The sequence below is a fragment of the Pteronotus mesoamericanus genome, unplaced genomic scaffold, assembly GCF_021234165.1.
Source record: "Pteronotus mesoamericanus isolate MK-2021 breed Mesoamerican mustached bat unplaced genomic scaffold, CSHL_Meso_final scaffold_85, whole genome shotgun sequence".
NCBI classification, from domain to species: Eukaryota; Metazoa; Chordata; class Mammalia; order Chiroptera; family Mormoopidae; genus Pteronotus; species Pteronotus mesoamericanus.
The window spans coordinates 37,989,736-38,014,399 of NW_026555329.1; the positions used below are offsets into that span (position 1 = coordinate 37,989,736).

Genomic DNA, 24,664 nt, shown 5'->3' on the forward strand with positions numbered 1-24,664 from the left:
AGTGAAGACAAAGAAATATGGCCCAAATAAAAGAACAGATCGACGCTCCAAAAACAGAACTAAGCGATGAACAGATAACTACCTACCAGATGCACAGTTCAAAACACTGGTAATCTGGATGCTCACAGAATTGGTTGAGTATGGTCGCAAAATGGAGGAAAAAGCAAAGGCTATGTAAAGTGAAATAAAGAAAAATAGACAATGAACCAACAGCAGAGGGAAGGAAAACGGGACTCAAATCAACAATTGGGAGCAGAAGGAAGAGATAAACACTCAACCAGAACCAAATGAAGAAACAAGAATTCAAAAACATGGGGAGAGGCTTAGGAACCTCTGGACAACTTCAAATGTTCCAACATCCAAATCATAGGGGTGCCAGAAGGAGAAGAGGAACAGCAAGAAATTGAAAACTTAATTGAAAAAATAAAGGAGAACTTCCCCAATCTAGTGAAGGAAATAGACTTCCAGGAGATCCAGAAAGCTCAGGGAGTCCCAAAGAGGTTGGACCCAAGGAAGTACACCCCAAGTCATATCATAATTAAGTTACTGGAGATTATAGATAAGGAGAGAATCTTAAAAGCAGCAGGAGAAAAGGAGACAGTTATGAATAAAGGAGTTCCCATAAGACTATCAGCTGATTTCTCAAAAGAAACCTTGCAGGCAAGAAGGGGCTGGCAAGAAGTTTTCAAAGTCAAGAAAGGCAAGGACCTACATCCAAGATTACTCTACCCAGCAAAGCTATCATTTAGAATGGAAGGGCAGATCAAGTGCTTCCCAGATAAGGTCAAATGGAAGGAGGACATCATCACCAAGCCCTTATTATAAGAAATGTTAGAGAGACTTAGAAAAAGAAGATCAAAAGCTATGAACAGTAAAACAGAGGGGAGGCGAAGGGGGAAAAATGAGGGAAAAGGTACAGGGAATAGGCAGCATAAATAGTAGGTACAAAATAGGCAGGGGAAGGTGAAGAATAGTATAGAAAATGGAGAAGCCAAAGGACTTATATGCACAACCCACGGACATGAACGAAGAGGGGTGGGGAATGCTGGTGGGGGGTGTGCAGGGCAGAGGGGAATAAAGTGGTAAAAAAATATGGGACCACTGTAGTAGCATAATCAATAAAATATATTTTTTAAAAAAGCAAAAAAAAGAAAAAATAAATTTTATTTTTTATTAAAAAAAGACTTAGAAATAGCATTCCTCTTGTAAACATTTATACTATGGAAATAATCATGAATGTGTGCAAAAATTTAGCTACAAGGATATTCACTTATTGACTGCAATATTGTTTTTAGCAATGGAAAACTGAAAACAACCGATCTATACAAGGACAGGGAATTGGTTAAATAAATCATGGAACAGCCCTGACCAGTGTGGCTCAGTTGGTTGCGTGCCATCTCACAAAGCTAAAGGTTGCCTGTTTGATTCCTGGTCAGGGCACATGCCTGGGTGCAGGTTTGTTCCCCGGTCAGGGTGCATGCAAGAGGCAAGTGATCGATGTTTTTCTCTCAAATCGATGTTTCTTTCCCTCTTTTTATGCCTTCCTTCCCCTCTCTCTAAAAATACTTAAGTAACATCTTTAAAAATAAATAAATAAAATAACACAGATACAACAGAATAGTTAAAACTTGGAAAGATACTCACTATAATCAAAACAATACAAATTTATCTTGTTTTTGTAAATTATTATTTTTTAAAAGGCCAGCACTGGCTAATTTTAGGTGACAGCATCATAGGATAGTTTTTGTTTTCTTGTTTCATTGATGCATATTTTCTCTAGTGATCATGGATCACTTTTGTATTAAGAAAAACAGAGTTTTAAATATATTTACTCAAGGAGGCCCAAAGCCTCCACAATACCTGCTCAGTGTGCCCAGCCTAGAGCACACTGCTCCTCAGCTCATTGCTTTCGGCTCCTCTCCAGGTTCTCCCTCCTGCAATAATTACTACCCCCTGGGAATCACAGGGCCTCTCAGCCCCTCCATTCTCCCATCAGCCCCTCTAGGTAATGTCAGTCTCCCCTCCGACTGCAGAACCCAGCACTCATACAAATAGAAACTCGCCACAGAAGCTGGTCTGCACTTCGCGGCCAAGGAAGGGACAGAAGGCTCCTTAACAAAACCAGGACTGCCCAGAGGCCTGGCCCCTCATAGTGACATGCAGGTGAGAGCAGAAGGGCTCTGGCAGGAAACAGGGAGCTCAATCAGAGCCCTCTGAGCCACCAGAGACTTGCTACAAATTTTTTAAGGGCACGATAGTGAGGCTGGTTGTCACCCAAAATCTTCAGCAAAACACCAAAACAGCAGGGCTAGGCACCCACTGGGGGGGTGTGCTGGTGCGGAGGCCGCAGGGAGCAGCCTCCTCCCAGGGGTGTTCCTAGTCCTTTCAGAGGTGGGGGTGTATTAGCTTGGTTTCATGACCCCTTCCCTCCTCCTCAAAGTGCTGTATGTAGATTTTCCTCCTAAGAGACATGAACACAAGTGATGGCTCCCTGTGGATGTTCAGGCCCCAGAATGACAATGGGCGTTCTGGAGTCTGGGGTCACATGCCTCCCCTTCCCCAGCCAACATCTAAACTTACAGGGAGATCAAGCCCAGCAGCTCCTCCTTCTCCACCCTGAGCCTGTTAAATAGAGTCACCTTGATGGTGAAGGCAAAGGTACACACGCTTTTTCCACATTTCGGGGCTCTGCCAAGAGCTTTCAATGTTTCTTAAACTTTCTTGTTTTATTTTAAAAGTTAATATAAATTTTGCTTTACACCCTATTTTTGTCCTACTATATTTCATTAATTCTAAACTGTATTCCCCCCCACACATTACAATGCCTTTAAAATCAGAATGGATTCTTAGCACGAATAGTGGCTGTCGTTTAATTGGCAGTGCTTTTTCCCCATGAACTATAATGATAAAAAAATAATACTTTCCGCTAGAAAGTACCCTTGAACTAGAACTGCTGTTGTGAAAGATGTGCCAGGTTTGCACACTGTCAGCTCCATTTTTATGGCCCCAGTATGAGAGTCATTTCTAGATGATGTTTCCTTATGAGACACAAAGTCTAATGGCATCCAGAACACAGCCTGCCAAGGCACCTGTGTCTCCTTCGGAACAATGTCCCCAGTCTCCCCTTCTGGGGATACTTGATGGCAATGAAAGGAAATGTTTATTGAGCATTTACTATGGGCTGTGCATTGATCTAAGTGCTGTCTGTTCCTTAATTTACTCTTCCCAACAATCTTATGGGGGAACTGTGATCATGCCATTTAACAGACAGGAAAAGTGAGGTTCAGATGGGACTTTCCAAGTACTGTACCGAGCACAGGTCTCTCTGACTTAAGAGGCCTATCACTGGCCCCTGTGCCTCCTGAGGAGCAGGCACAGAGCAAGCACAGGACTTCTGCTCTTGCACGTTCCAGACCCCCTGTTTGCAGGAGGGGGGATCCATGACCACACATGGCCTGCCTGTTTGAAAAGCAGGCCTCATTTGCCTGCAGGAGGGCCTTTCTCAGGACCTCCCCAGCCTCCTCACCTGGCTCCCGCTTCTCTACACCCCCTCACTGGGAGCCCTAGTGCATGGGGTGAGCTGGAGGTCTAGAGAGTCAGACCCCAGAGAGAATGAAAATCACTATCAAAATAGACAGAAAGCAGGTCTCTGTCCCCAAGACACTTCAGTTCTTATTTCTTCTTGTTGCCCCCTTCCTTCCTAACCCATCTCTTCATTTCAAAAGATGACCTTCCAAACTCACCTTCCCACAACACCTCCTTCCTTTCACTCTCGAATTCTGGCCCATTTTTTGCTCCCCCTACAATTTATTCACAACCTAGCAGTTAACCTGCGGAAACCACCCGATTTCTTAGACCTACCCCCTCTGTCTGGCAATGATAACAGCTGCCATTTCCTGACCATCAACAATGTGTCTGCCAGCTCATGAGTCAGCCCTAACCTTCCCTAGGACCAATGTTGTTGTCAAACCAAGCAAGCTGATGCACAGAGGAGAGGTAACTTGCCCAAAGTCACATAGTGAGCAGACAGTGGCGCCAAGATGTTAGCTAAGATCTGAATGTAAAGCCTGTGTTTTTTGTTCTCTGCCAACAACTGCCTCTACTATCAAATACATACAGGGATGAGATTCAAAAGTGGCTTCCGCATCTAGCATACCACGCTCTCTGTCTTTCAATCTCTATCTCTGTCTCTAGGTAAAAAGCCTGAATACAGATCATGTTAACATAGTAGATTTTAAAGTGGTTCCACTACCCGGGCTTCTTCCCAGGTCTCCACTCCAACCCAGAGAAGTCTTCCTCAAAGGAGATTTAAAAGTGCCATGAATCCTAACACCAAAATTCAACCCTTAACGCAACACACACATTCCCTGTTTGCTTGGATCTTGTCCCATATAACTCACTCCATGGTTCTATCTGGGCACATGCATGCCTCCTGCATCAGCTGTAAATTTCTTTAAACACTTCTTTTTTTTAAAGGGGGAGGGAAGGCCATATCTTTGAGGAGGACCTCAGGAAAGCCACAGAACCCCTGCCCAGAAAAAGTGTGCACACACAACATACACCCTCATTCTTCCACAAGTCTTCAGGCAATCGGAGGGCTTCCCACATCACACACCTCAGCAGGGGACTCTGTGCAGTTAGTGCTGAATAATTTTATGAAGAAAAAAATGCTACCCCTTTTTTCTCCTCCTCCTTCCACCACCATCTTTGGTTAAAAAGGATGTCGCTGTTTGCTTTTTCACACTTTTCTATGAAGCACCTCCCCATGTCTCCCTCCTTAGGTCTCCGAAATTCTACCACCATCTTCTCGGGTTCTAGGCCGAGTCTTTGAGCTGTTCTCTGGCCCTGTGCCATCCACAGCCCACCCCCAGAGACCTGTCTGCCCGGGTCTAAATGTTTGTGTTCCTCCAGATTGACATGATGGAATCCTAACACCAGTGTGATGGTGCTAGGACATGCGGCCTTTGAGGGGTGAATAGGTCATGAGCAAGGACCGCTCAAGAACAGGATAAGGGCCCTTATGAAAGAGACCCCAGAGAGCTCCCTAGTCCCTTCTGCCATGTGAAGACCCGATGAGAAGTCTGCAGCTCAGAAGAGGGTTCTCACCAGAACCTGACCATGCTATGCTGGTGCTCTGATCTTGGACTTCTGGCCTCCGGAACTGTGAGAAACATGTCTGTAATTTCCAAGTCACCCGGTCTATGGTGTTTCGTGATAGTACACTGAATCCGCTCGGATACTGCCCGGTCCTGTCCTCTCCCTGACACATTTTGCTGGCTCTGGGTACAGGGGACCTTACAGTCCTACCCTTCTCTCACAGATGAAGCTCATGAGGCCTTGCCCCCATCACCACCCCAGGCTGCCCTGATTTCTGGCAGAAGGGGACCCAATCCCAGAGACTCTGGCTCAGTCAGCTCAGCCCTTTACCCCGGCCTCTATCTAGCAAGTGCTTCCTCCTGCCCAGGAAGCAAAAGCACTGGTGGCCACGTGCAGTCTGGCCTGTCAGATTTTCAGCCCTGGCAGAGCTCCCTCTGGATTGTAAAGCACCCTTGTGCAAGTCCCAACAAGGTGCCCCGTCCGGGCAGATGCAGCCCGACCCGTGGGCTGGCGCACCTGAACACAGCCCTCCTGTCACACGTTCCTGGCAGCTCCAATGGGAGAGAGGCACCCGAGCTGAGCTATCTTGGAAGAGCTGAGGGGTCATCCGACTTTCTCTAGGCCTCCATCTGACTCCATCTGACCACCCGTGTCCACAGCAGCACTAAGCACAATAGTCAAAAGAAGTGGACAGCCCAAGAGTCCATCAATGAAAAGAAATTCTGATACATGCTACAATATGGAGGAACCTTGAAGACATTTTGCTACGCAAAATAAGGCAGTCACAAAATGGCAAATACTGTATGATTCCATTTATCTGTGGTGCCTAGAATAGGCAATTCCTAGAGAGAGAAGGTAGGGGCTGTGGGGTAGGATGAATGGGGAGTTATTGTTTAATGGGTACAGAGTTCCTTTTGGGGATGATAGCAAACTTCTGCAAATGGACAGTGGTTATGGTGGCATCACACTGTGTACTTAGTGCCACTGAATTGAATACTTTAAAATGGTGAAAAAGTAAATTTTATGTTGTGTATATTCTTAAAAGTTTAAAAAATTTAATGTGCTTTATATTGTGGCTTAATCAAAAGAAAAGGAAATAGCCACATCTGCCTTTACCTCATTTTGAAAAGATATGAGGATTTATTATACTTCCCATAAGAGGTGGGCATAGCCAACACATTATTACCCTGACACCTAATATCCAGGCCACAACATCTCCACAGGGGCCTGCCACCTTTGGACGCTGGCAGTTTGAGACCCCACTGGATGAAAGGTGCCACATAAATGTAAACATCCTTTTCTCGTTGCCATTCCCTCTGCCCACAGACCCTGTCCCTACAAGCAGCTGGTTTCTCTGGTGAGGCGGCAGCAGCCAGGCCCAATCTGAGTAGGCACAAACTGACATCCTGTTATAAATCCTTCCCCACAAAGCACTGGAGGTTGGCTCTCTCGCTGTGCCAAGAACTCTTTCTGACCATCTGTAATCCATTCAAACGCAACCGGCAGGAAATGGCGGCAAGGAAAACCCCTGCACAACTCAACTGGTGGGACCACCTCTCCTCTCGCTCAAGGCCAGAAAAAGGAAGCGGGCCTTTCTCGGGACACACAACATCTGGAGAAGTTCTGAAAGCTGCTGGGCGTCTGTCAGGGGCTAAATGGGCTCGAGACAGATGCTTGCAAAATTTGGTAAGAAATGCATGCTGCATTGAGTTTTTAAATTAGCTCTGAAGAAAACTCATTTGAAAAACCAAAACAAACCACAGGCACTAAGAGGGCGAAAAAATAACATTATATGAAAACTAACCTCAAAAATGCTTTCTTCGGATTTCTATGAACAATTAGACCACAATTTCAAGTAGTTCAAATCCTCTTATTATGGCTCCCCTTCCAATCTGGTATTGTCAGCTACTTCCTCCTGATAGTGACAGCTTTATTATTTTGGCACTAAAAGCTGAAGCAGTGGTGACCTGGGGCTGGTCGGTACAGTCTCATGAGAGTATCAGGAATTTGGTGAGCTGATGAACAGATTACTAAAAGTTATCTTCCATTAGCTAAAATTCAATGTATAGTATTTTAAAATAATACTCAAAACTTATCACTTCCTATTTATCTTGCTACATTTTATTATCAATGCTTTGAGCACGGGTTGACAACTTTTTCTAGAAAGGGCCAGGCATTAAATATTTCAGGTTTTGAGTGTCTTTGTCTCAGCCATTATGCTCTGCCATTGTAGTGCAAAGTAACAAGAGATAATACATAAATGAAGGAATATGGCTGTGCCTCAGTAAAACTTTATTTAAAAAAAACAAGTGACAGGGTGGACTTTGTCGACGGGCCACAGTTTGCTCACTGCTGCTCTTGAAGTTATTTATATCCACTGTATCTGCACAGCGGTGATCACACAGCACAGTGTTCTTACGCACACCTCTTCCCAAAGCTGAGGTCAGTGACAGAACACCAAGAGCTTGAGAGGTGGTGGTGGGAGAGTTTATATCGCAGAAATCACCAAATGCTATAAACCAGGGATTGATTTATTATTATTTTTTATGATCTAGATTTAAGAAAGTGATGGAGAAAATTTTAGTAATGCAGATTTAAAAATACATCACGTAAGCCCTGGCCGGTGGCTCACTTCGTTGGAGCACAGTCCATGCACCAAAAGGCTGTGGATTCAATTCCCAGTCAGGGCACATACCTAGGTTGCGGGTTCTATCCCTGATCAGGGCACCTACTAGAGGCAACCGATGGATGTTTCTCTCTCACACTGATGTTTCTCTCTCTCCCTCCCTCCCTTCCTCTCTCTCTAAAATTTGATAAACATATCCTCGGATGAGGATTAAATGTGTGTGTGTGTGTGTGTATCATGTCAATAGCTGTATTGTGAGTAGTACAAAAAAAGGAGAACATACTCTCTTGGTACTTGAAAACTATTATCCAATTCAGCAAGGAAGACACACTCGTCACCAAAAACGGAGTGAAGTTTCTCACATACCCTTCTGTTCTTTCACTTTCATCTTACTCACTGACCTAAATGAAAATATCAACCAATACTTATGTCAGATTGACACCTGTTTGTCAATTTCAACCTTAGGTTGTCAGGGATAAAGGAATTTGACGAAAGTTAACAAAAGCATTCTGTGAGAATCAACTGACTAAATGATATTTTACTATAAGGAGGATTAAATATTTTATTATTTGTAAATTATATGCTAAACAGCCTTTTTAACAGTAAAGTGTGTAATAAAAGTATATAGGTACAATTTATTTAGAGAGCAAGTTGTTAAACATTTACTAGCACAACAATGATTGTGATAAAAAAGAAGTTATAGATTAATTGGGCAGCAAGACCTAAAACTTAAGGAGCAACCTGATAAAATGGGACTTTTCGACAGATTAATTTTGAAGTGGTATGTGGGGAAGATGGAGACCGGGAGACTAATTAAGCAGTTATTATAAAAATCTAGGTAGGCTATGAGGCAGGCTGGCCTAGGGTGAGGGCACCGAGGGAGTGGAAAGAAAATGAAGAGGTGCAGAGAATTGCTCTTAAGGCAGAAGGGAGGGAGAGGGTAGCAGGAAGGGAGGGAGAGTCTTCCTAAAGAGAATGGATAAGGGAAGACACAAAGAAGGCTCTGCGCTTGCACTCAGTCTAGTGGGGTCGAGGGGCGCAGAAAGGACACCCACGAGAGGCTCTCTGATTCAACACAACAGAGGGCTGAGCCGAGCGCTCTGTGAAGAGGTCAGGACTGGAGGCAGACGTGCCAGAATCACCACACAGGAGGTGTGAGCACGGAGCAGGGGGAGCTGACACGGAGCAAACTGGAGGGAGGAGGAGGGGTGAGCTGCCAGGAGCTGGCAGAAGAGGCCTAAAGTGGGTGTCATCCAAACTTCGGTAAAGAAAATACGATTTCCAAAAGGCTCTAAGGCAGTCTACTACTTAATGAAAACTCCAAAGAGTATACTTGGAAAGCAAATAGGCTCCTAATCTGTCTAAGGCTGGACTGTTATATATTGGGGTTTGCAAAAAATGGCAGATCTCTGTTTTCAATTGTCTTCTGCCTTTAAGTGTTTGGCCTGAGCCTCTGAAAGCGGCAGGGCTCAGTTGAGTTCCATGTTCTCTTTAGGTCTTGCCCTACTTCTGCAAGAGACGGTCAGGAAGGGACAGCAGCCTGGAGTCTAGGGGACTGGCTAACAGGGCTGTCCTTGGTGGGTAGGCCAAATGGAGCCAGCCTCACCCAAATGCAAGCAGTTTCACTTTCCTGGTACTTTCCTTTCTTTCTGCCAGTCTGGGCAGATTCTGTCACACGTGACAGGTGCTCCAGCCCACAAGCTCTTGGCCCGTGCTGGAATGATCAAAACACCAGCCTGCAAACCGTGGGGCCTGCCAAAGAAACCCCACACCGATGAGGCAGCTGAACAGGACAGGGGACAATGCCGAAGAAGAAATGCACATCAAGGGCTGCCTTGGTCTCTGTGAGAGGGAGGGAGGGAGGGAGAGAGAGAGAGAGAGAAGCTTCTCCAGACCAGCCAGGTCATTGAGTAGGAAAAGCTAAGCGTGCTGGTGAGTGGGGGGTAGGTGAAATCCAAAGTCGTGAACCCAACATTACCACATTCCCCGTCCTCATGGGGGAGATGCATTCTGTGCCTTTCTCAGACATTTCAATCAAAGAATCTTCTTTGTCACTGTCCCTCAGAACCAGTGACTAGTATGGCATGCTGCGGCTAAAGAGGGGGAAGGCCTTACACACCTCCCCCTTAGCAGGTGCATCAAAAGAACACGTCTAAGTGGGGGGTATTGAAAAGCTATCTCCATTCCATCACCCAAAGGAGCGCAGCCTTCGTGAAAACAGTAACAATCCCAATGCCAAGAGGGAAACTGAAAAGCCGCCTAGAAGATGTTCAAAAGAGGAAAAAGAGAGAAATCATCACTGTACATAGATGCCCCTGGAGTTGCTTGGCAACCATCCTTGCTAACACCTTCTCCCAAAAAGGAACAGTCTGAGTCAGCTTCTGAGATTTCCCTGAGGCCAGGACTCCGACCCAAAGCTGGGGCCCTGAGATGAGAAAGCACTTCACTGAGGGGGAGGCCTGGGGCCCTACTGGCGGGCCAGGCCTGACACGTATGAGGAGGAAGAAACTGTAATCATTTCGCTTAGAGAACACGTTCTCCTAGGCAGGGCTGGTACTAGGCTGAGGCAACATTTAAGGGGGCCCTCACTCTGCACTCGCAGGAGCCTGAGTATGTGCCTTCTTAAAATGTGTGTTCTGGGTGCCCCACATGCCTCACCTCAGTCCTCATCCTGCTCCTAATACATTATGACACAGTAATTTAGAGTACAGCCTCTGGAACCAGTCTGCCTCTGGGTTTAAATCTCACCGAATGCATCACCTTGGGTAAAAACCTTTCCGTCTTTGAGCCTTAGTTTCCCAGTCTCTAAAATGGGGTGGCTAATAGGAATTGCCTCACAGGGTAGTCATGAGGATTAAAAGAGAAAATGCAAATGTAGCTCTGCGTTTTACAACCAGCCGCTGCCCAGTAAATGGCAGCTAGGATTTTTACTTTTAAAAACACACAAGCAGGTCCCCAGAACCATTTAAACTGGAATCCAAACCTCTAGGAGTGGTCCTGGTGTCTCTGTTTTTAAAAAGCTTCACAACTCTGGCTGGTGTGGCTCAGTGGAAGGAGCACCAGCCTGTGGACTGAAAGGTCGCCAGTTCAATTCCCACTCAAGGCACATACCCAGGTTGCAGGCCAGGTGCCCAGTTGGGGACATGGGAGAGGCAACCAATCGATGTTTCTCTCACATATCAATGTCTCTCTCCCTCTTTTTCTCCCTCCCTTCCCTCTCTCTAAAAATAAATAAAAATAAATTCTTTAAAAAAAATAAAGCTTCACAAGCAATTCTTGGGGTGGGCAGGGGGGTGAGCCACTACTTCTACCCAGTGAATAGTGGTTCTCAAAGTCCAGTAAACACTGGAGCCACCCGCAGAGCCTGTTTGAAATGCCTGTTCCCGTGGCCCACACCCAGTTCTCCTGATTCAGCACGACCGGCCTCGGCTGCTAAGTGCCTAGGCAACTTCAACACAGGGCCCCCCAAATGGCCACACGTTGGAAAGCTGAAACTGATTTGCTCTTGACAAGCTAATAGCACAGGAAGCTTGGTCCAACTCCTTTTGCTTTTACTCCCAGCATCCTCATAGAACAGGGACAAATGTTGACCAGAGATGCCTAGTGAACCCCCGGCGTACTTCTGGACCAGTAACAATGTCCTCCGTCCCCTGAAAGTGGCATCTCTCTTAAGGCAAAGGAAAGGAACCAAGTGTCTGGTAAAAGTAACAATCATCCTAACAAAAGCTCACATTACTGAGTATCTACTGTATGCCACATAATATCCCGTTTATTTTCACAACCCTTAAGAGCTACTATTATTACTATTCTAAAAATGAGGAAATTGAGGCTCAGAAAAGTTATCTTTTCTTACTTCTTACTAGTAAGTGTCTGAGTCAAGACTGAAACAATGCTCCATGAAACTTCCAAGTCTGTAATGCCAATGCCCTTTTGGTAAAATACACATCACATAAAATTTACCATTTTAAACAGGATTAAATGTATAGTTCATTGTCACCACCATCCATCTCCAGAACTTTTTTTATCTTTCCCAACTAGAACTCTGTACTTATTAAATCCCAATTCTCCACTTCCCCAGCCCCCCTTCCCCAGCCCTTGGCAACTACCATTTGACTCTTGGTCTCTATGAATTTTACTATTCTAAGAACCTCATATAAGTGGAACAGACAGTATTTGTCCTTTGGTAGTCCAATACACTCTTAAAAATATGCAGACACTACGCTAGTCTGATCGGAGGAACAAGCTAGGAATGTGTCTCAAGCATGTCCCATATCCTGGTCAGTGTCATAAGTCCAGGTGTCCTGTCTCCCCATCCGCACTCCACTCCAGGACTCCACGACCTACTGGTGTATTGTGGTAGGGTCGCACAGCAACCCCACCCTGCCAGCCTTCAGCTGAAGGTGTCCTTGCACTGCTAATGTTCAGAGAACCACCAATTAGCTTCACAGAGCAAGTACCCTGATAACTGTTTCTATGTTCAAAGAGCCCATCACTGAGTCACTTTTATCTTCCCCATTACGGTGAACTGGTGTCACTTTGTCTTGCCCTAGAGAGTCTTTATTGGATTTCCTTTTTTTTTAAACACCTGATCCCTAAAATCGGCAAGCAGAATTGTGTTATCAAACCACAGGTACAGGGATAAAGCATCTACATAAAAACAAAAGCCTTCCTCACAGCAGAATTCCAGCTTTCCTTAAAGACGGCCGGGTGCACCAAGTGTAGCCGCTGAATGGCAGGATGATCAGCCTCAGCCCACTTGTAGGAAGGGATTTCCTGGGCTCCCATCATTAGGTCAAGAGGCTTAGGGTTTAAATCCAGGTCCATTTGGCTGCAATGGACAATCTGGGCTCTGCCACAGAAGAGCAGGAGAGAGCCAGACAAACAGCCTTAGCTGGGACCCCATCATTGGAGGAACTTTGCATCAAGGGTTTTACAAAGGGAAACATGGAAGTCAGTTTCTTGACATTTACTTTCTGCAACTCACAAAAATGCCAACCCAGTGGCCAACCCCTCCCTCTCCATTAGGGCTGTGTGTGATTGCGGCAGTCACAGTCAGACTCCCAGTGGTCAAGTCCCATAGACTCTCCCCCCCCGCACAGTCCCTCCCCCCAGGCGGGACAAGTGTGGACTCCCAAGAAGTGCCCCACTCACTGGAGGAGCTGGATGTCTCCCCCGGGGCTCTCTTTTGCCACTGGAGGAACTGCAGGCCCAGGGAGATCTGCCCGTGTGGCGCCACGTGGCCTCAGGGAGCGGCAGCGGTCTGTGTGTGGCTGTTCCTCTTACCCTTCAAATGCCATCTGTCTCCGTCTCTGTGGTCTCGGGGGTGCTTCAGCCTCTTGCCCTTATTCTAGGATTTTTTTTCAGTGGGGTCTTGTCTGCAAATAGTTACTAGCTGTTCTTCTTGTGAGGGGAACAAAGCCAGGAATCACCTTTGTCACCATCTTGGTGACAGCACTCTTTTTGCAGTCACTAAAGGACAGTAGTTCCCAAATATGAATACTGGGCCAGCTCAGAGTACGGGGTCCTTGGATAAAAGAGATTTGACCAGGACAGGGTCTCACTGTGGCATCTGCTACCATTTCTGTCTACTTTTGAAGGATGTCACAAATTAAACAAAGCACTGTGAACAAAAGGTTAGCCCAAAGGATACAAATGTGATATACTCAGGATACCATACAGAAACTGAATCTGCCTAACTTTTCTACATCAACGCTGAAGCAGAGACAGCAAACCCCTGTGAACCACAGGGCTAGAGCGAACAAGTCCTTACAATCCTAAGTAAAGCCATAGACCACGTGGCACACAGGTCAGAAGGCTTCAGGAATTAGACCCTCGTCTGCCCTTCCTATTTTCTGACTTGTAACAGGAAAACCCTGAAACCAGCTGCTTTGCTCTGTCACGTGCTCCCCATTTCAGATAAGTCCCATGGGTAATCCCACTGCACAGAATGCCAATAATATTTCCAGCTTGCCTTTAAACTGAAATCCTTAATGCTTCCACGTGGTACTCTTGACATCCATCCTTATCAGAATCGACGCCTTGGGGTCTCCTCCACCCACAGCGCGGGAGGATGGGCCACCCAGAATTAGAGCCTGAAGCTCACTACTTCACCACTTTCTGCAGACTAGAGCTGAAGGTTTGGGGGAGTCACCTGGGAAACCTACAGAGGAGGGCTCTTTGAGGCGCACAGTCTTCTCTCCCTTCAGATCCTCCCAAATGCAGCCCAGGGCCAGAGGACAGTCACAGCTTTGTATATGTCTGCTGAAATTTCAATAAGGCCAACTCACCTGGAATGAAGGCCTAAGACATACACAGAGTTGCAGAATATTTCTGTGAATATCTTAGTGTATTTTTCTTGTGTTCTTGCCTCTCCAACCTCACCTTACACCAGTGGTTCTCTCTTAAGGGGTCTCGGCAATGTATGGATACGTTTTTGGTTGGTTCAAAGAGGGTGAGGGGGAGGTACCTCTGGAATCCATTGGTAGAAGTTGAGCTGCTGCCGAACATCTTACAATGCACAGGACAGTCCCCCAACACAATGAAGTGGCACCACTGCTGAGAAAGTTTACACTACTTTCTGCTTTGCTATATTCATTCTAAGGCACATGGACTCTCTGGTGTCTAGAACATCCCATATTCTCTGACACTTTGGGCTTTCACACGTTTCCTTTAATTCCACCCTGCCCAGCCCTACACATGGGTAATTGCCATTCATCCTCCAGGTTTTAGTGTAAACAAAATTTCCTCGGGAAGGCCTTCACTGAGTCCTTCGCCTAAATCAGGCCCTCCTGCCCAGTCTTCCAATAGCACCCGTTTCCCCTCTCAGAGTACTCGCCACAGACACCATAACGCTTTACTGTCTGCCTTCGCTGCAGGGAGGAAAGCGCCACGAGGCAGAGGCTGTGCTTGTCGGCTGCTGTATCCCCGGGCCTAGCCTGGTGCTGGCCACTGTGAGAGGCACTCAGTCTCAAATGTGTGACGGAGGCCAAAAAAGCAGGGGTGGGTATTAAAAACTAAGTCAGACACCTAGAGGTTTCAATTATCGTTTCACTACGCAGGCACCAAAAGTGAATGTGGTAGTGCCTTATAAATTGATATGGACCCCTACCCTTTCAAATTTTGTAACATGTGAATGTTATTTAAAAAAATAGCCCTGGCTGGCCTGGCTCAGTGGATTGAGTGCCAGACTGTGAACCAAAGGGTCGCTGGTTGGATTCCCAGTCAGGGCACATGCCTGGGTTATGGGCCAGGTCCCCAGATGGAGGAACATGAGAGGCAACCACACGTTGATGTTTCTCTCCCTCTCTTTCTTTCTCCCTACCCCTCTCTCTAAAAATAAATAAAATAAATCTTTAAAAAAATAAAAATTAAAAGCATTGAAATGATTTTGTGTGTGTGTAACAATCTATATCTCCCAGACACGAAAACATTATTTTGTAAAAGAGTTATGATGAGAAGCCAGGGCATCGCATACAGGGTTTCAAAGTATGCTCGCCCTGCCTAATTTCCTGTTTTGGAAGGAGCCAGAACCACATTTTCTCCACATGAGAACCCAGGCACATGGAAATACATGTATGTAAAGAGATACTCATTTAGAAGCTCTACAGTTCCAAAACTAGGTGGTTTTGAAAAAGTCCTCTCTCAGCTTTGCTGTCTTGGCCATGGGGCTTTCTTCTCCATTGGCTGGATGCAACTGTAAAGCTTATTCACTTTCCAAGCCCTCACTTCTCCTTTTCATCTTTCCTCCCTACCACTGTTAGGCCACTCCGCCTCTCCTGTCCTTTCATCCCAAACGCTGGACAAGAGATGATAATGAAACGTCAAAGTGAACAAATGTTGCCGCCCGTTAGCAAAAAGGGAGGAAGGTAGCCTTAATGGAAAAAGAAGTTGAAAGTAATGGCAAAATGAGGTTTATCTGTGTAATCTGTGGACTTGGTGTCTTCCTATCTCCTATTAGCATAGATAACAGAGTTGTCTGTGTAATGATAAAGGGAATCCCTGTGCAGTTTCCCATAAATCTCCACCACTTGTCGCTGGCTCTCCTGGCTTGGACTCTAAGAACACTTCATTCTTACCAGGTCAGTTGCCATCTTTTCCTCCAACTTGCTCTCATTCAGTCATAACTGCAAGACTCTTAAACCTGAGCTGAATGGGCTCCCACGTTCCCTGCTTCATCCTGTGTTCCAGCCCAATTCCACCAGCATCTCAGGAGGAAAGCAAACTCTTACAGTCACAGCAAGATCTTACTGGCTCCAGAACAGCTTTCAAATTGGAAGCATTCCACAAGTTTACCTACATCAAATCAAAACATCTGGCCACATTAGCACACAGACAAATGCCTGAAGTAACTAGTGCTGGTTTCCAAAAGACCCAAATAAGGATCTATTAAGGATTTTCTCTTTTCAGTGATCAGATAAAACAACTTATTGGTCATTTTAAAAATTATTTTTAGACTTCCCAGAACCAGAAGGACTTTTGTAAACTCTTCTTAGCCACAGACCCACAGCTACCTAAGTATTTTCTCTATCTTGATAAAACTTACCAATAACTACATATTAACTGCATGCCATTAAAATAGGTTTAAAAAATCATTAGTTTTATAAAATTATAATATGGTTTACTCTAAAAATGAAATTTCTGATAGTTTATCTTTTCCATTCATCACTGATTAAAGATGCTGGTTAATCATAAGAACAAAGTTTCCTAGAACTAGCTTCATTAATAAATGATAATGAAAATCATAATAATATTAAAAAAAGAATAAAGGCAAACATCCATTAAGTGCTTACTGTGTGCTAAGCCCTTTTGTATTGTCTAAGTTGATCCTCACAACAATCCTGTTATTGTCTGTTTTATATAGTCAGGGACACTTATGAGCCCTGTGCAGCCTGCTCCTTATTCATGAACTGACATTCTTTAAAAAAAAAAAAGTTCAGGTGAGGTGATTAGAAAAGGGGAATATCTTTCTAAATCATAGAGCTTTTTCCCAATTAGCTTGAAACAGTCTTCAGATAAACCTCTGAAGCTAGAGAGAAAATTATTTTAAAAGGTTAGCTAGATGAATGGCCTTCCTTGGAATTTGCTAGCATAAATGCATTTCATACCTTAGATTAGGCTAACAAGATTTCTGGGACCCCTCCTCTCAGGAAATCTGAGTGCCTGACTGATCTGAGCTGACTGAGGTCAACTCTCTCTTCACTGTGGGGGACACATCACCCCCCCTTCCCCACAGGGTGATGTCTCTTCAATGTGAGGAACACATCACCCTGGGTTTTGGACTCAAACCCTCAATCATTCCAAAATCCTAAAGGCCTCATACCATTCACAAACTATCTGAAGCAGAATAGCCTTGTATATAAGATGCAGTGATTTCTGCCACCAAGAAACTGCAAAATGGGAAAATAAACCCAGTATGTAGTAGTTTAAGATGTATTTAATATGAGGCCTTGATTTTTTAATTTTTTTTTCAAAAACAGCACGACTGTAGCTCAAGTGTATGTACATCCAATAGAGAAACTTAGGTTCAGAGGTCTCAAAGAGACCTTAGAGGATGTTTAACCCCACTTCCTTATTTTACATGTGAGAGAATTTGCCCAGAGAAAGGAAGTGATGTCCCTAAGGTCATATGTGAGAACTTAGGAAGCTGACTCAAACCCCTCTCTCCCTGTGATCCTTTCACCAAGCCAGGCTGCCCTAGATATAACCCCATACGACCACATCCGGGCATGGAATTAGCAATACCTCTGAACCCAGGTGATGATCTGGCGAAGTTCAAAACTATCTGCCAAATTCCTCTTGACTGTAGTTTTAGCTAACATTAGATGAAATAATAATATTGATGTGAAGACTTTATTACAGAGATTTCCAAGCATTCAGTTAACACTTCCTACTGATATAGGTGGAGAACTAAAGCACACAAAGGTGAAAGGAATGAGGAATGGAGAAGGAACTGTATCACAATAATCAGGTTATTTTAGAAGTCTGCAAGTCTTTCCATTGTCTTTTGAAGCTGTGGCCAGGTAGAGACACAAGGCAAAATGATTATTTTTTCACACGTCCAGCCTAAATTCCCTCCCTGAGCTTAATTTATTGAAAAAAAAATCATATTACAACAGTGTTCACAGCAGCATTATTCACCACAGTTAAAAGATGGAAACAAGCCAAATATCCATCAACAGAGAGATGGATAAACAAACTATGGTATATACATACAATGGAATATTATTCAGCCATAAAAAGGAATGATATTCTGATACATGCTGAAACATGGATGAACCATGAAAACGTTATGCTAAGTGAAATAAGCCTGCCACAAAGGAACAAATATTGCATGATATATACATGTATCATATATTTCATATATAAAATTAAACATGGTATCTAGAATAGGCAACTTCATAGGAACAGAAACGAGAATAGAGATAACCAGGGCCAAGGGTGAAGAGAATTGGGAGTTATTGTATAATGAATGGGTACAGGATTTCTGGTTGGGATAATTTAAGAAGTCTGGGAAATGAATAGTGGTGATTGTTGTACAACATTGTGAATGTACTCAGTAACAATGAACTGTACACTTTAAAATGGTTAAAATGGTAAATTTTATATTACGTTTATCACAATAAAAAATCATATCAAAATCTGGATCATATCCCTTCATTTCTCAATTGCAATACATTCACTGCTATTAAAGCCCAAATTTCTTCGCAAGACCAGCTTATTAACAGCAACATCATGGTCAATCTACGTATGTTCACACATATAAACAGATGTTCTGTGCAGTGATCCATCCACAAACATGTATGCATCCTGAGACTACCTACATGATGACTCCAACAAGAAAGCCCATGGCAAGACTAATGCAACCAGTGTTTCTGGAGATCCTGGCAACCAAACACCCTGGCAGAGTCCCAGCTCAACCCTTAAATTCCTCATCATGGCAGAGGGGTGGATATATATTTAGTTAATGTATATTCTTATCTGTAAAGAAACTGTGCATTCGCCAGGAAGACCTTCAGGAATTGCTAACCCAAGTCTTCTCTACAAGGCCAATGAACAGAGATTTCCACCCATATATGGCTATTTGGTGAATTCAGCAATTGCATGTTATACTGAACAGAAACGTCCTTAATGCAAATGCACATAATGGGGAGCTAAATCTTTGTACCTTTACAAGACAAAGGATATATTAAGCAGGATGTACCACTTGTGACTTCTGAGGAAAGGAGAGTTTTTCATTTTTCCTTAAAGGAATCTATTTCTCATGAGGCAAAGAAAGTTTGAGAACAAGAGTCTTTTAAAGTAGAAGTAGGGAGGAGGGTGTATAGTAAGAGTTTTTTGTTGTCATAATTGATCACCAGGCCCGAGAAATGACAATTCTGTGCCATACCATGACCTTTACTCAACTTTAAAGGATTTTACAATCTCATCTCCTTTCATGGAACATTTTCCATTGCCAGTGGTTTGATAACTGAGTCTCATTAGCTTTTAAGGATCTCAAGTTTGTGAAGAAAAACAATCTCTAGTGATACTTCTCATTGCCTACACTCATGGATATTTAGCACAAATAACATGCCACTTATGAGAAGTTTACTTGACTTCATTCCCTTGCGCATCCTAAAGATATGTCAAGATCACACCAAGGTACCTAGAGGCAAACATGTTTAAAATAAGGTTTCACTTCCAATCAAAGTGCTTAATTAGCAGAACCACTATGCTAGAGAACTGTCCTTGAATACGCATGCATTTTAACCTCCATATTATTTTTTCTAAAGTACAAATTATCCTCTTACTGGATGGGCAGGAAATGATTAGGCACAGAAAACCAACTGTCATAGGTGTTGATCCACAAAATAAGATCCATCCTTCCAAGCAGGTTTTGGCTGCCTTAAGAGGATGATATCCCAGTTTATGAGGGAGACCATCCTTTGGAATCTAATGGCCTTTTCTCCATTCATTTGGGCCAAGCAATCCTCCTATGGCCTAGTTAGAGCTAAACTCTTTCAACACTTCCCACCAACCTCTTTTGGCCCCTCATGTGGTCCTCCCACACCCAATTTCAGCCAACCATGTTTACAAGACATCAGTTAGTAAATCACAATTCAAATGAACCCATCCATTTGTTCGGCAGAAAGTGGTCTCTGGAGTTGCTCCATGTAGAGCCCATAGGCCAGAGTTACATATGGCAGGCTTGCAAACATGAACAGGATATGATTTATTTATGACGACCATGTGTGTTTGATGCCCAGTTCCAGCAGGTTGTGGCTTCACTTGCCTGTCTCAGTATGGGATGACCTGTCTACTCACTGTGTCCCATTTCAGGTACAATATTTCCACCCTGGGGAAACAGAGATGGGCAACCGGCTGGAGGGCTGCACACACAGATGCCCCTACCCCTGCTGGTCACATAACACTCTGTGACCAAGCACAGAGTGGGCAAAGGTAACTTGCTGTGAAGGTTTGCCATATACAATGGTTTTCAGTGAAGAGTGAAGAAGTAGCTGCTGGAATGACTGACCGTGTGGGGTTCATTAAACTTGTGTATTTACCCACATGATAGGCTGGGATGCTTTCAGAGGGAAGCCCCACTCCTCATTTCACAGATTTTGACCACCCCCACCCCCCGCCACCTTTGGCAATGATGCTGCAAATGCGAATGGCAGATAGGCATCAGAAGGTCCAAACGTGGACTCCAACCGAAGTGCAGTAAACTTCTGTCTCCAACAGTCTCCCCCTCTTTACCACCCCCCCTGTTGTATTTATACTTTGAAAGAAGTTAACACCAAGCAGTAGACACCTGGGCATGCTCAATTTTTGACAAACCTTAGTCACTCTGTACCCAGCAGAACAATTCACATTATAGTCGAAATCCTGTGAAGATTTCTGCCACACATGCTAACACTAATATGCCAGTAGCTCCACTTACCTTCTTTATTAAGCCTCATAACCTCCCTGCTTTTTCCACCCTCTTTTCCAGCCTCTTCTAAATCTACATCTGCAGATGAAAAAGAAAAGGAAAAAAGAAAATAAGAGAAAAAAGCGAAAAAAGGGGGGGAAGCCAAAGTCAAGGGGGGGAGGGAGAGTGTTTATTTGCAAACAGATTGATATAAATACTGTATATGAAAATCTTTCCAAAATTGACAATGCGACGTTTTCTCCCAAGTCCGGATTTCCATCTACCTGGCCCAGATAGGTACCAAAAAAACTATGCAAGCAGCAACAGAGTAGCCTTTTAAACAGATACACCATGGGGCTGTGAAAGCCCACCCCGCGGGCTGCCACGGGGAGCCGGGCACAGACAGACAGACAGACAGTCCTGGCGGCAGGGCCTCTCTCTGTGCACTGATGCTCTGTCTCTGTGTGTATTTATTTAGAGAGAGAGGGAGAAGCATGGAGGACACCGGGGGCCACTCTCTCTCTCACACACACACTTTTTCCCAGTGGCTCTAGGTGAATGGAAAGGTTACAGGATAATAAAAGGAGGAGGAGGCGGTGGGGTTCTTACTGTCGGAGCAGTGTAATTTGGCGGCGTCGATCCAGGAGGACCAGGGTTTGCCCAGAAACGCCTCCGGACTGGGCACTTTGCGATCCAGTGTCGCCATTGCTCTTCCTTCTTGTTGCTTTTTCCCTGTTCCTTCGGCAGCAGCAGCCGAGAGACACGGGATTCGAGAACGCTCCGACGTCATCTTCGGAACGTTCCGACATTGAGTGTTCTGAAAGGGGGAGGGAGGGAGAGATGGGAGGAGGGAGGCGGGGAGGAGGAGAGAGAGAGGAGGAGGAGCCGGCGCCCGAGCGCCCGCAGCCGGTTCGGCCCCGCTCGCGGCGTGCACGGCCGCCAGAGGCAGCAGAGAGGCTCCTGAGGCTCGGCGCCCGCCGGGGAGGGCCGCGCGGCCGGCCAGCGCCGTGTGCCGGGGACCAGAGGCTGCGGTGCGCCGGGTGCGGAGGTGCTGCGCCGCCGCCGCTGCACCCAGTGGCCCCTACGGGCTGGGGCGGGGCTCTGGTGGCCCACCCCGGAGAGGCACGACGTGGGGCCGTAGGAGGGGTAGTCTTTCCTGCACAGTTGCCGCTGGAGGACGGAAAGTTTTTGCCTGCAGCCCTTCCAGGGTGTCCTTCCCTCGTCGGGTCCCTGACGCCCACGGCGAGGCGCCTCCACACGGATTCCCGCGGCTTAGTGGGGCGGAGACAAGCAGGTTTGCAACCTCCCCCCTACTCCCCGCCAACGACCACACCAAACCAGGGAAGGAACCCCGGTGACCTCGCCTCCCCGTCACCACTCCCCTTACCCTTTCTTCTCTTTCACGGTGGACCTTGGACCGTGGAGGATTCTCCGGATGCTTTTGGGAGCTGAGACCGGAAAGTAGATGGAAGTGGTTCTAAAAAGCAAGTGAGTTTGGGGCGAGAGGAGCTGCCTTCCCATTTCAGGCTGCGGGACTTGTAAATTTCCAAACTCAGCGCCCACTGTCCCCAGATTTCTGCGCGGTGCGCGCCTCCGGCTCCCAGAGACCCACTGCGTAGGCTTTGCTCCGGGATCACGATAGCGGGAGAGCAAATTCACCGGCTCCCGTCCACCGAACCTCTGGAGTTTTCAGCGCTCCCTACGGTGAGAGGAGGGTGGTCGGGTTTAGCGCAAGAAACCTACGGTCAGGAATCTGCTTCCCGGAAGAATTTATTTTAGGTTTAAATGTTCGAGACACCTCGATAGGAAGCGTTAGATTTCCTCTGGATTTTGGACGTTTGATGCTTTTACTGAGATTTCCTCTCTTTTCTTAGCGGTAGGCAATAAAGGCCTTAAAAGGTCTCCTGGTATCTCACTCTTTTTAAAAATCCTTTTGTTTACTCGGACTTAACCTAAAACATGGACACTCCCCCACAATAGATATATTTTTCCTCTATTTCCCCAGCACCCTTTTCGTTCTTACCACTTTTGTTTTCCCATGGCTGAAGCGCACTGATTTGAGTTCTGCCCTCACTGTGCCATCTAATTTCCCTCCACTTGGCATCCTGTGTCTCCGAACCAGCGTTAGGGTGGGCCGTGGTCTTCACTTGTGATGTTTGTGTGAATGGGCTTGTTTATTTTGTCAGAGTCAGATAAATATCATTTTCCTTTGTTCTTTTTGGAAGGATTCCTACATAGGGACCACTAAGTGGCCATGGTGCCACTGGGTGGAGAATTCTCATTTTAAGGATTGGTGGTGTTAACAAATATTTATTACTTACTGACTTCTTTTATGATACCAAACCTTGTGCTTAACCCTTCCTTCCTCCCTCCCTCCCTCCCAACCATCTATCCATCCATCCATCCATCTACCCATCCATCTTTTCAACAAATATTCCCTGTCATGGACCAGCCACCCTCGGCAGTGGAAAACAAGTGAGGTCCAGCCCAGCTCTCTGGGAGATGTAGTCTGGTGGTCTCTGTGGAAGAAGCAAGGTGTGAAAGTATCAACTCCTTGGGAAAACAAGACAAGTGCTCAAGTGACTGGCCAGGGCAGTAAATGGTGTGTCTCCCAGAGCTGTGCCTGTTCATAGGAGGAACTGAAATCTACTTTGGATGATCATAAAATGTGTCATTGAGAAGACGGAATCTGCTTTGCATCTTGGAAATTGGGAAGGTTTATAATGGTAAGGTGAAGGCTGGTCTTGCCAAGGGAGGGGAAGTGGTAGAGTTAGCAGAGGATTCAAGCTGTGTGTGTGGTGTGTTTAGGTGTTGAGTGTGGTTTACGTGGGATGGTAGGTTACTGTTGGGGACTGGGGGTGATGAGTTTGTATAGTCAGCCCTGGGGCAAATTATGGAAGACACGGAACAGTAGTCTGAAGAGTTTGGGTGGTGCTTGACCACGGGGAGCCACTCCAGGGGCTTTCTGCAGCGTAAGGACAAGTAGAAAGTATGATTTAGGAAAATTTCTCTGGCCTTGATGTCCAGGATGTGTTGCACTTTGGAAGCTGGTTAAGTGAAGTAATGCTACACTACTGATAACGTGAAGAACCGAAGGCCTGAGCTTTGGTGCTCCCGTGAAAGAGAGACGAGGGGACAGGGATGAGAGACTTATGGTATGTTGTATTCTTGGATTTTGGGAGAATGAGAGAAAGAGCTGCAAGGCATAAATAATGAGATCCTGGAACATTTTCACCTTCCCCTACTTTCTGATTTTTCTTCCATTTCAGTGTTTATTCCTCTATGGTTGTGCATGCAAGGGAAGATGTGGTTGGCAGCTTCTGAGATGACCCCGGTGATCGCTACATCCTGGTATTCATACCCTTGTGTGATCCCCTCGCCTTCAGTGTGGCTGCACCTAATAACTTGCTTCTAACAAATAGAATTTGGCAAAAGTGATGGCATGTCACTTCTGAGGTTAGGTTACAAAAAGACAATACAATGGCTTCTGTCTTGCTGTCATTGGCTTGCTGTAAGAAAGCGCACTGTCATGTTGTGAGCTGCCCTAGGGAGAGCTCAGGTGGCAAGAAACTGAGGGAGGCCTCTGGCTTACCCTCAGCAAGGAACTGGGGTCCTTAGTCCAATAGCCTATGAGGTACTGAACCCTGTCACCAGCCACATGAGTGAGCTTGGAAGCTTTTACTCCTCTAGTTGAGTCTTGAGATGAGACCATAGCGCGGGCCCAAACCTGTGAGAGACCTTGAGAAGGAGGCTCCCCGCTAAGTCATGCCTGTATTCCTGACCCACACAAACTGTGAGAGGATTAATGTTTGTCATTTTAAGTTTTTAAGTTTTAGAGTAACTTGTTACATAGCAATACATAACTACAATAGAATGACTTGAGTATAATGTGATTAGATAACAAAAAACTTAATAGAAAAGTAAGTTTAATAAAGGAAAAGACTGAGCAGTGTTCTCTTCCTCTGTTGAGCCTCCTGTGAATTGTGTGTCATCTTTCCTGAAATTTTTTTTTTGCTGGCTTTGTGGAACTGGTTTAAACTAGTATTTCC

The 24,664-nt window shown here is 45.4% G+C and overlaps 1 protein-coding gene and 1 long non-coding RNA gene across 5 annotated transcripts in view; one reads left to right on the forward strand and one right to left on the reverse strand.

Annotated features, from left to right (window-relative positions):
* ATXN7L1 (ataxin 7 like 1) overlaps positions 1-21,405 on the reverse strand; it is a 226,432-nt gene extending 205,027 nt beyond the window's left edge. For all 4 annotated transcript variants that reach the window (XM_054564434.1, XM_054564433.1, XM_054564432.1 and 1 more), the window contains exons 1-2: positions 21,225-21,405; positions 20,646-20,714 (exon numbers count right to left, since the gene is read on the reverse strand). In XM_054564434.1, coding sequence (XP_054420409.1) covers positions 20,646-20,714; positions 21,225-21,405 — 250 coding nt within the window. The remainder of the gene's footprint in view (positions 1-20,645; positions 20,715-21,224) is intronic.
* Positions 21,406-22,936: 1,531 nt separating this feature from the next.
* Positions 22,937-23,960, forward strand: LOC129063381 (uncharacterized). The gene is made up of 3 exons (XR_008528340.1): positions 22,937-23,341; positions 23,643-23,770; positions 23,885-23,960. It is a non-coding gene; the product is annotated as an uncharacterized LOC129063381 (long non-coding RNA).
* The last annotated feature ends 704 nt before the right edge of the window (positions 23,961-24,664 follow it).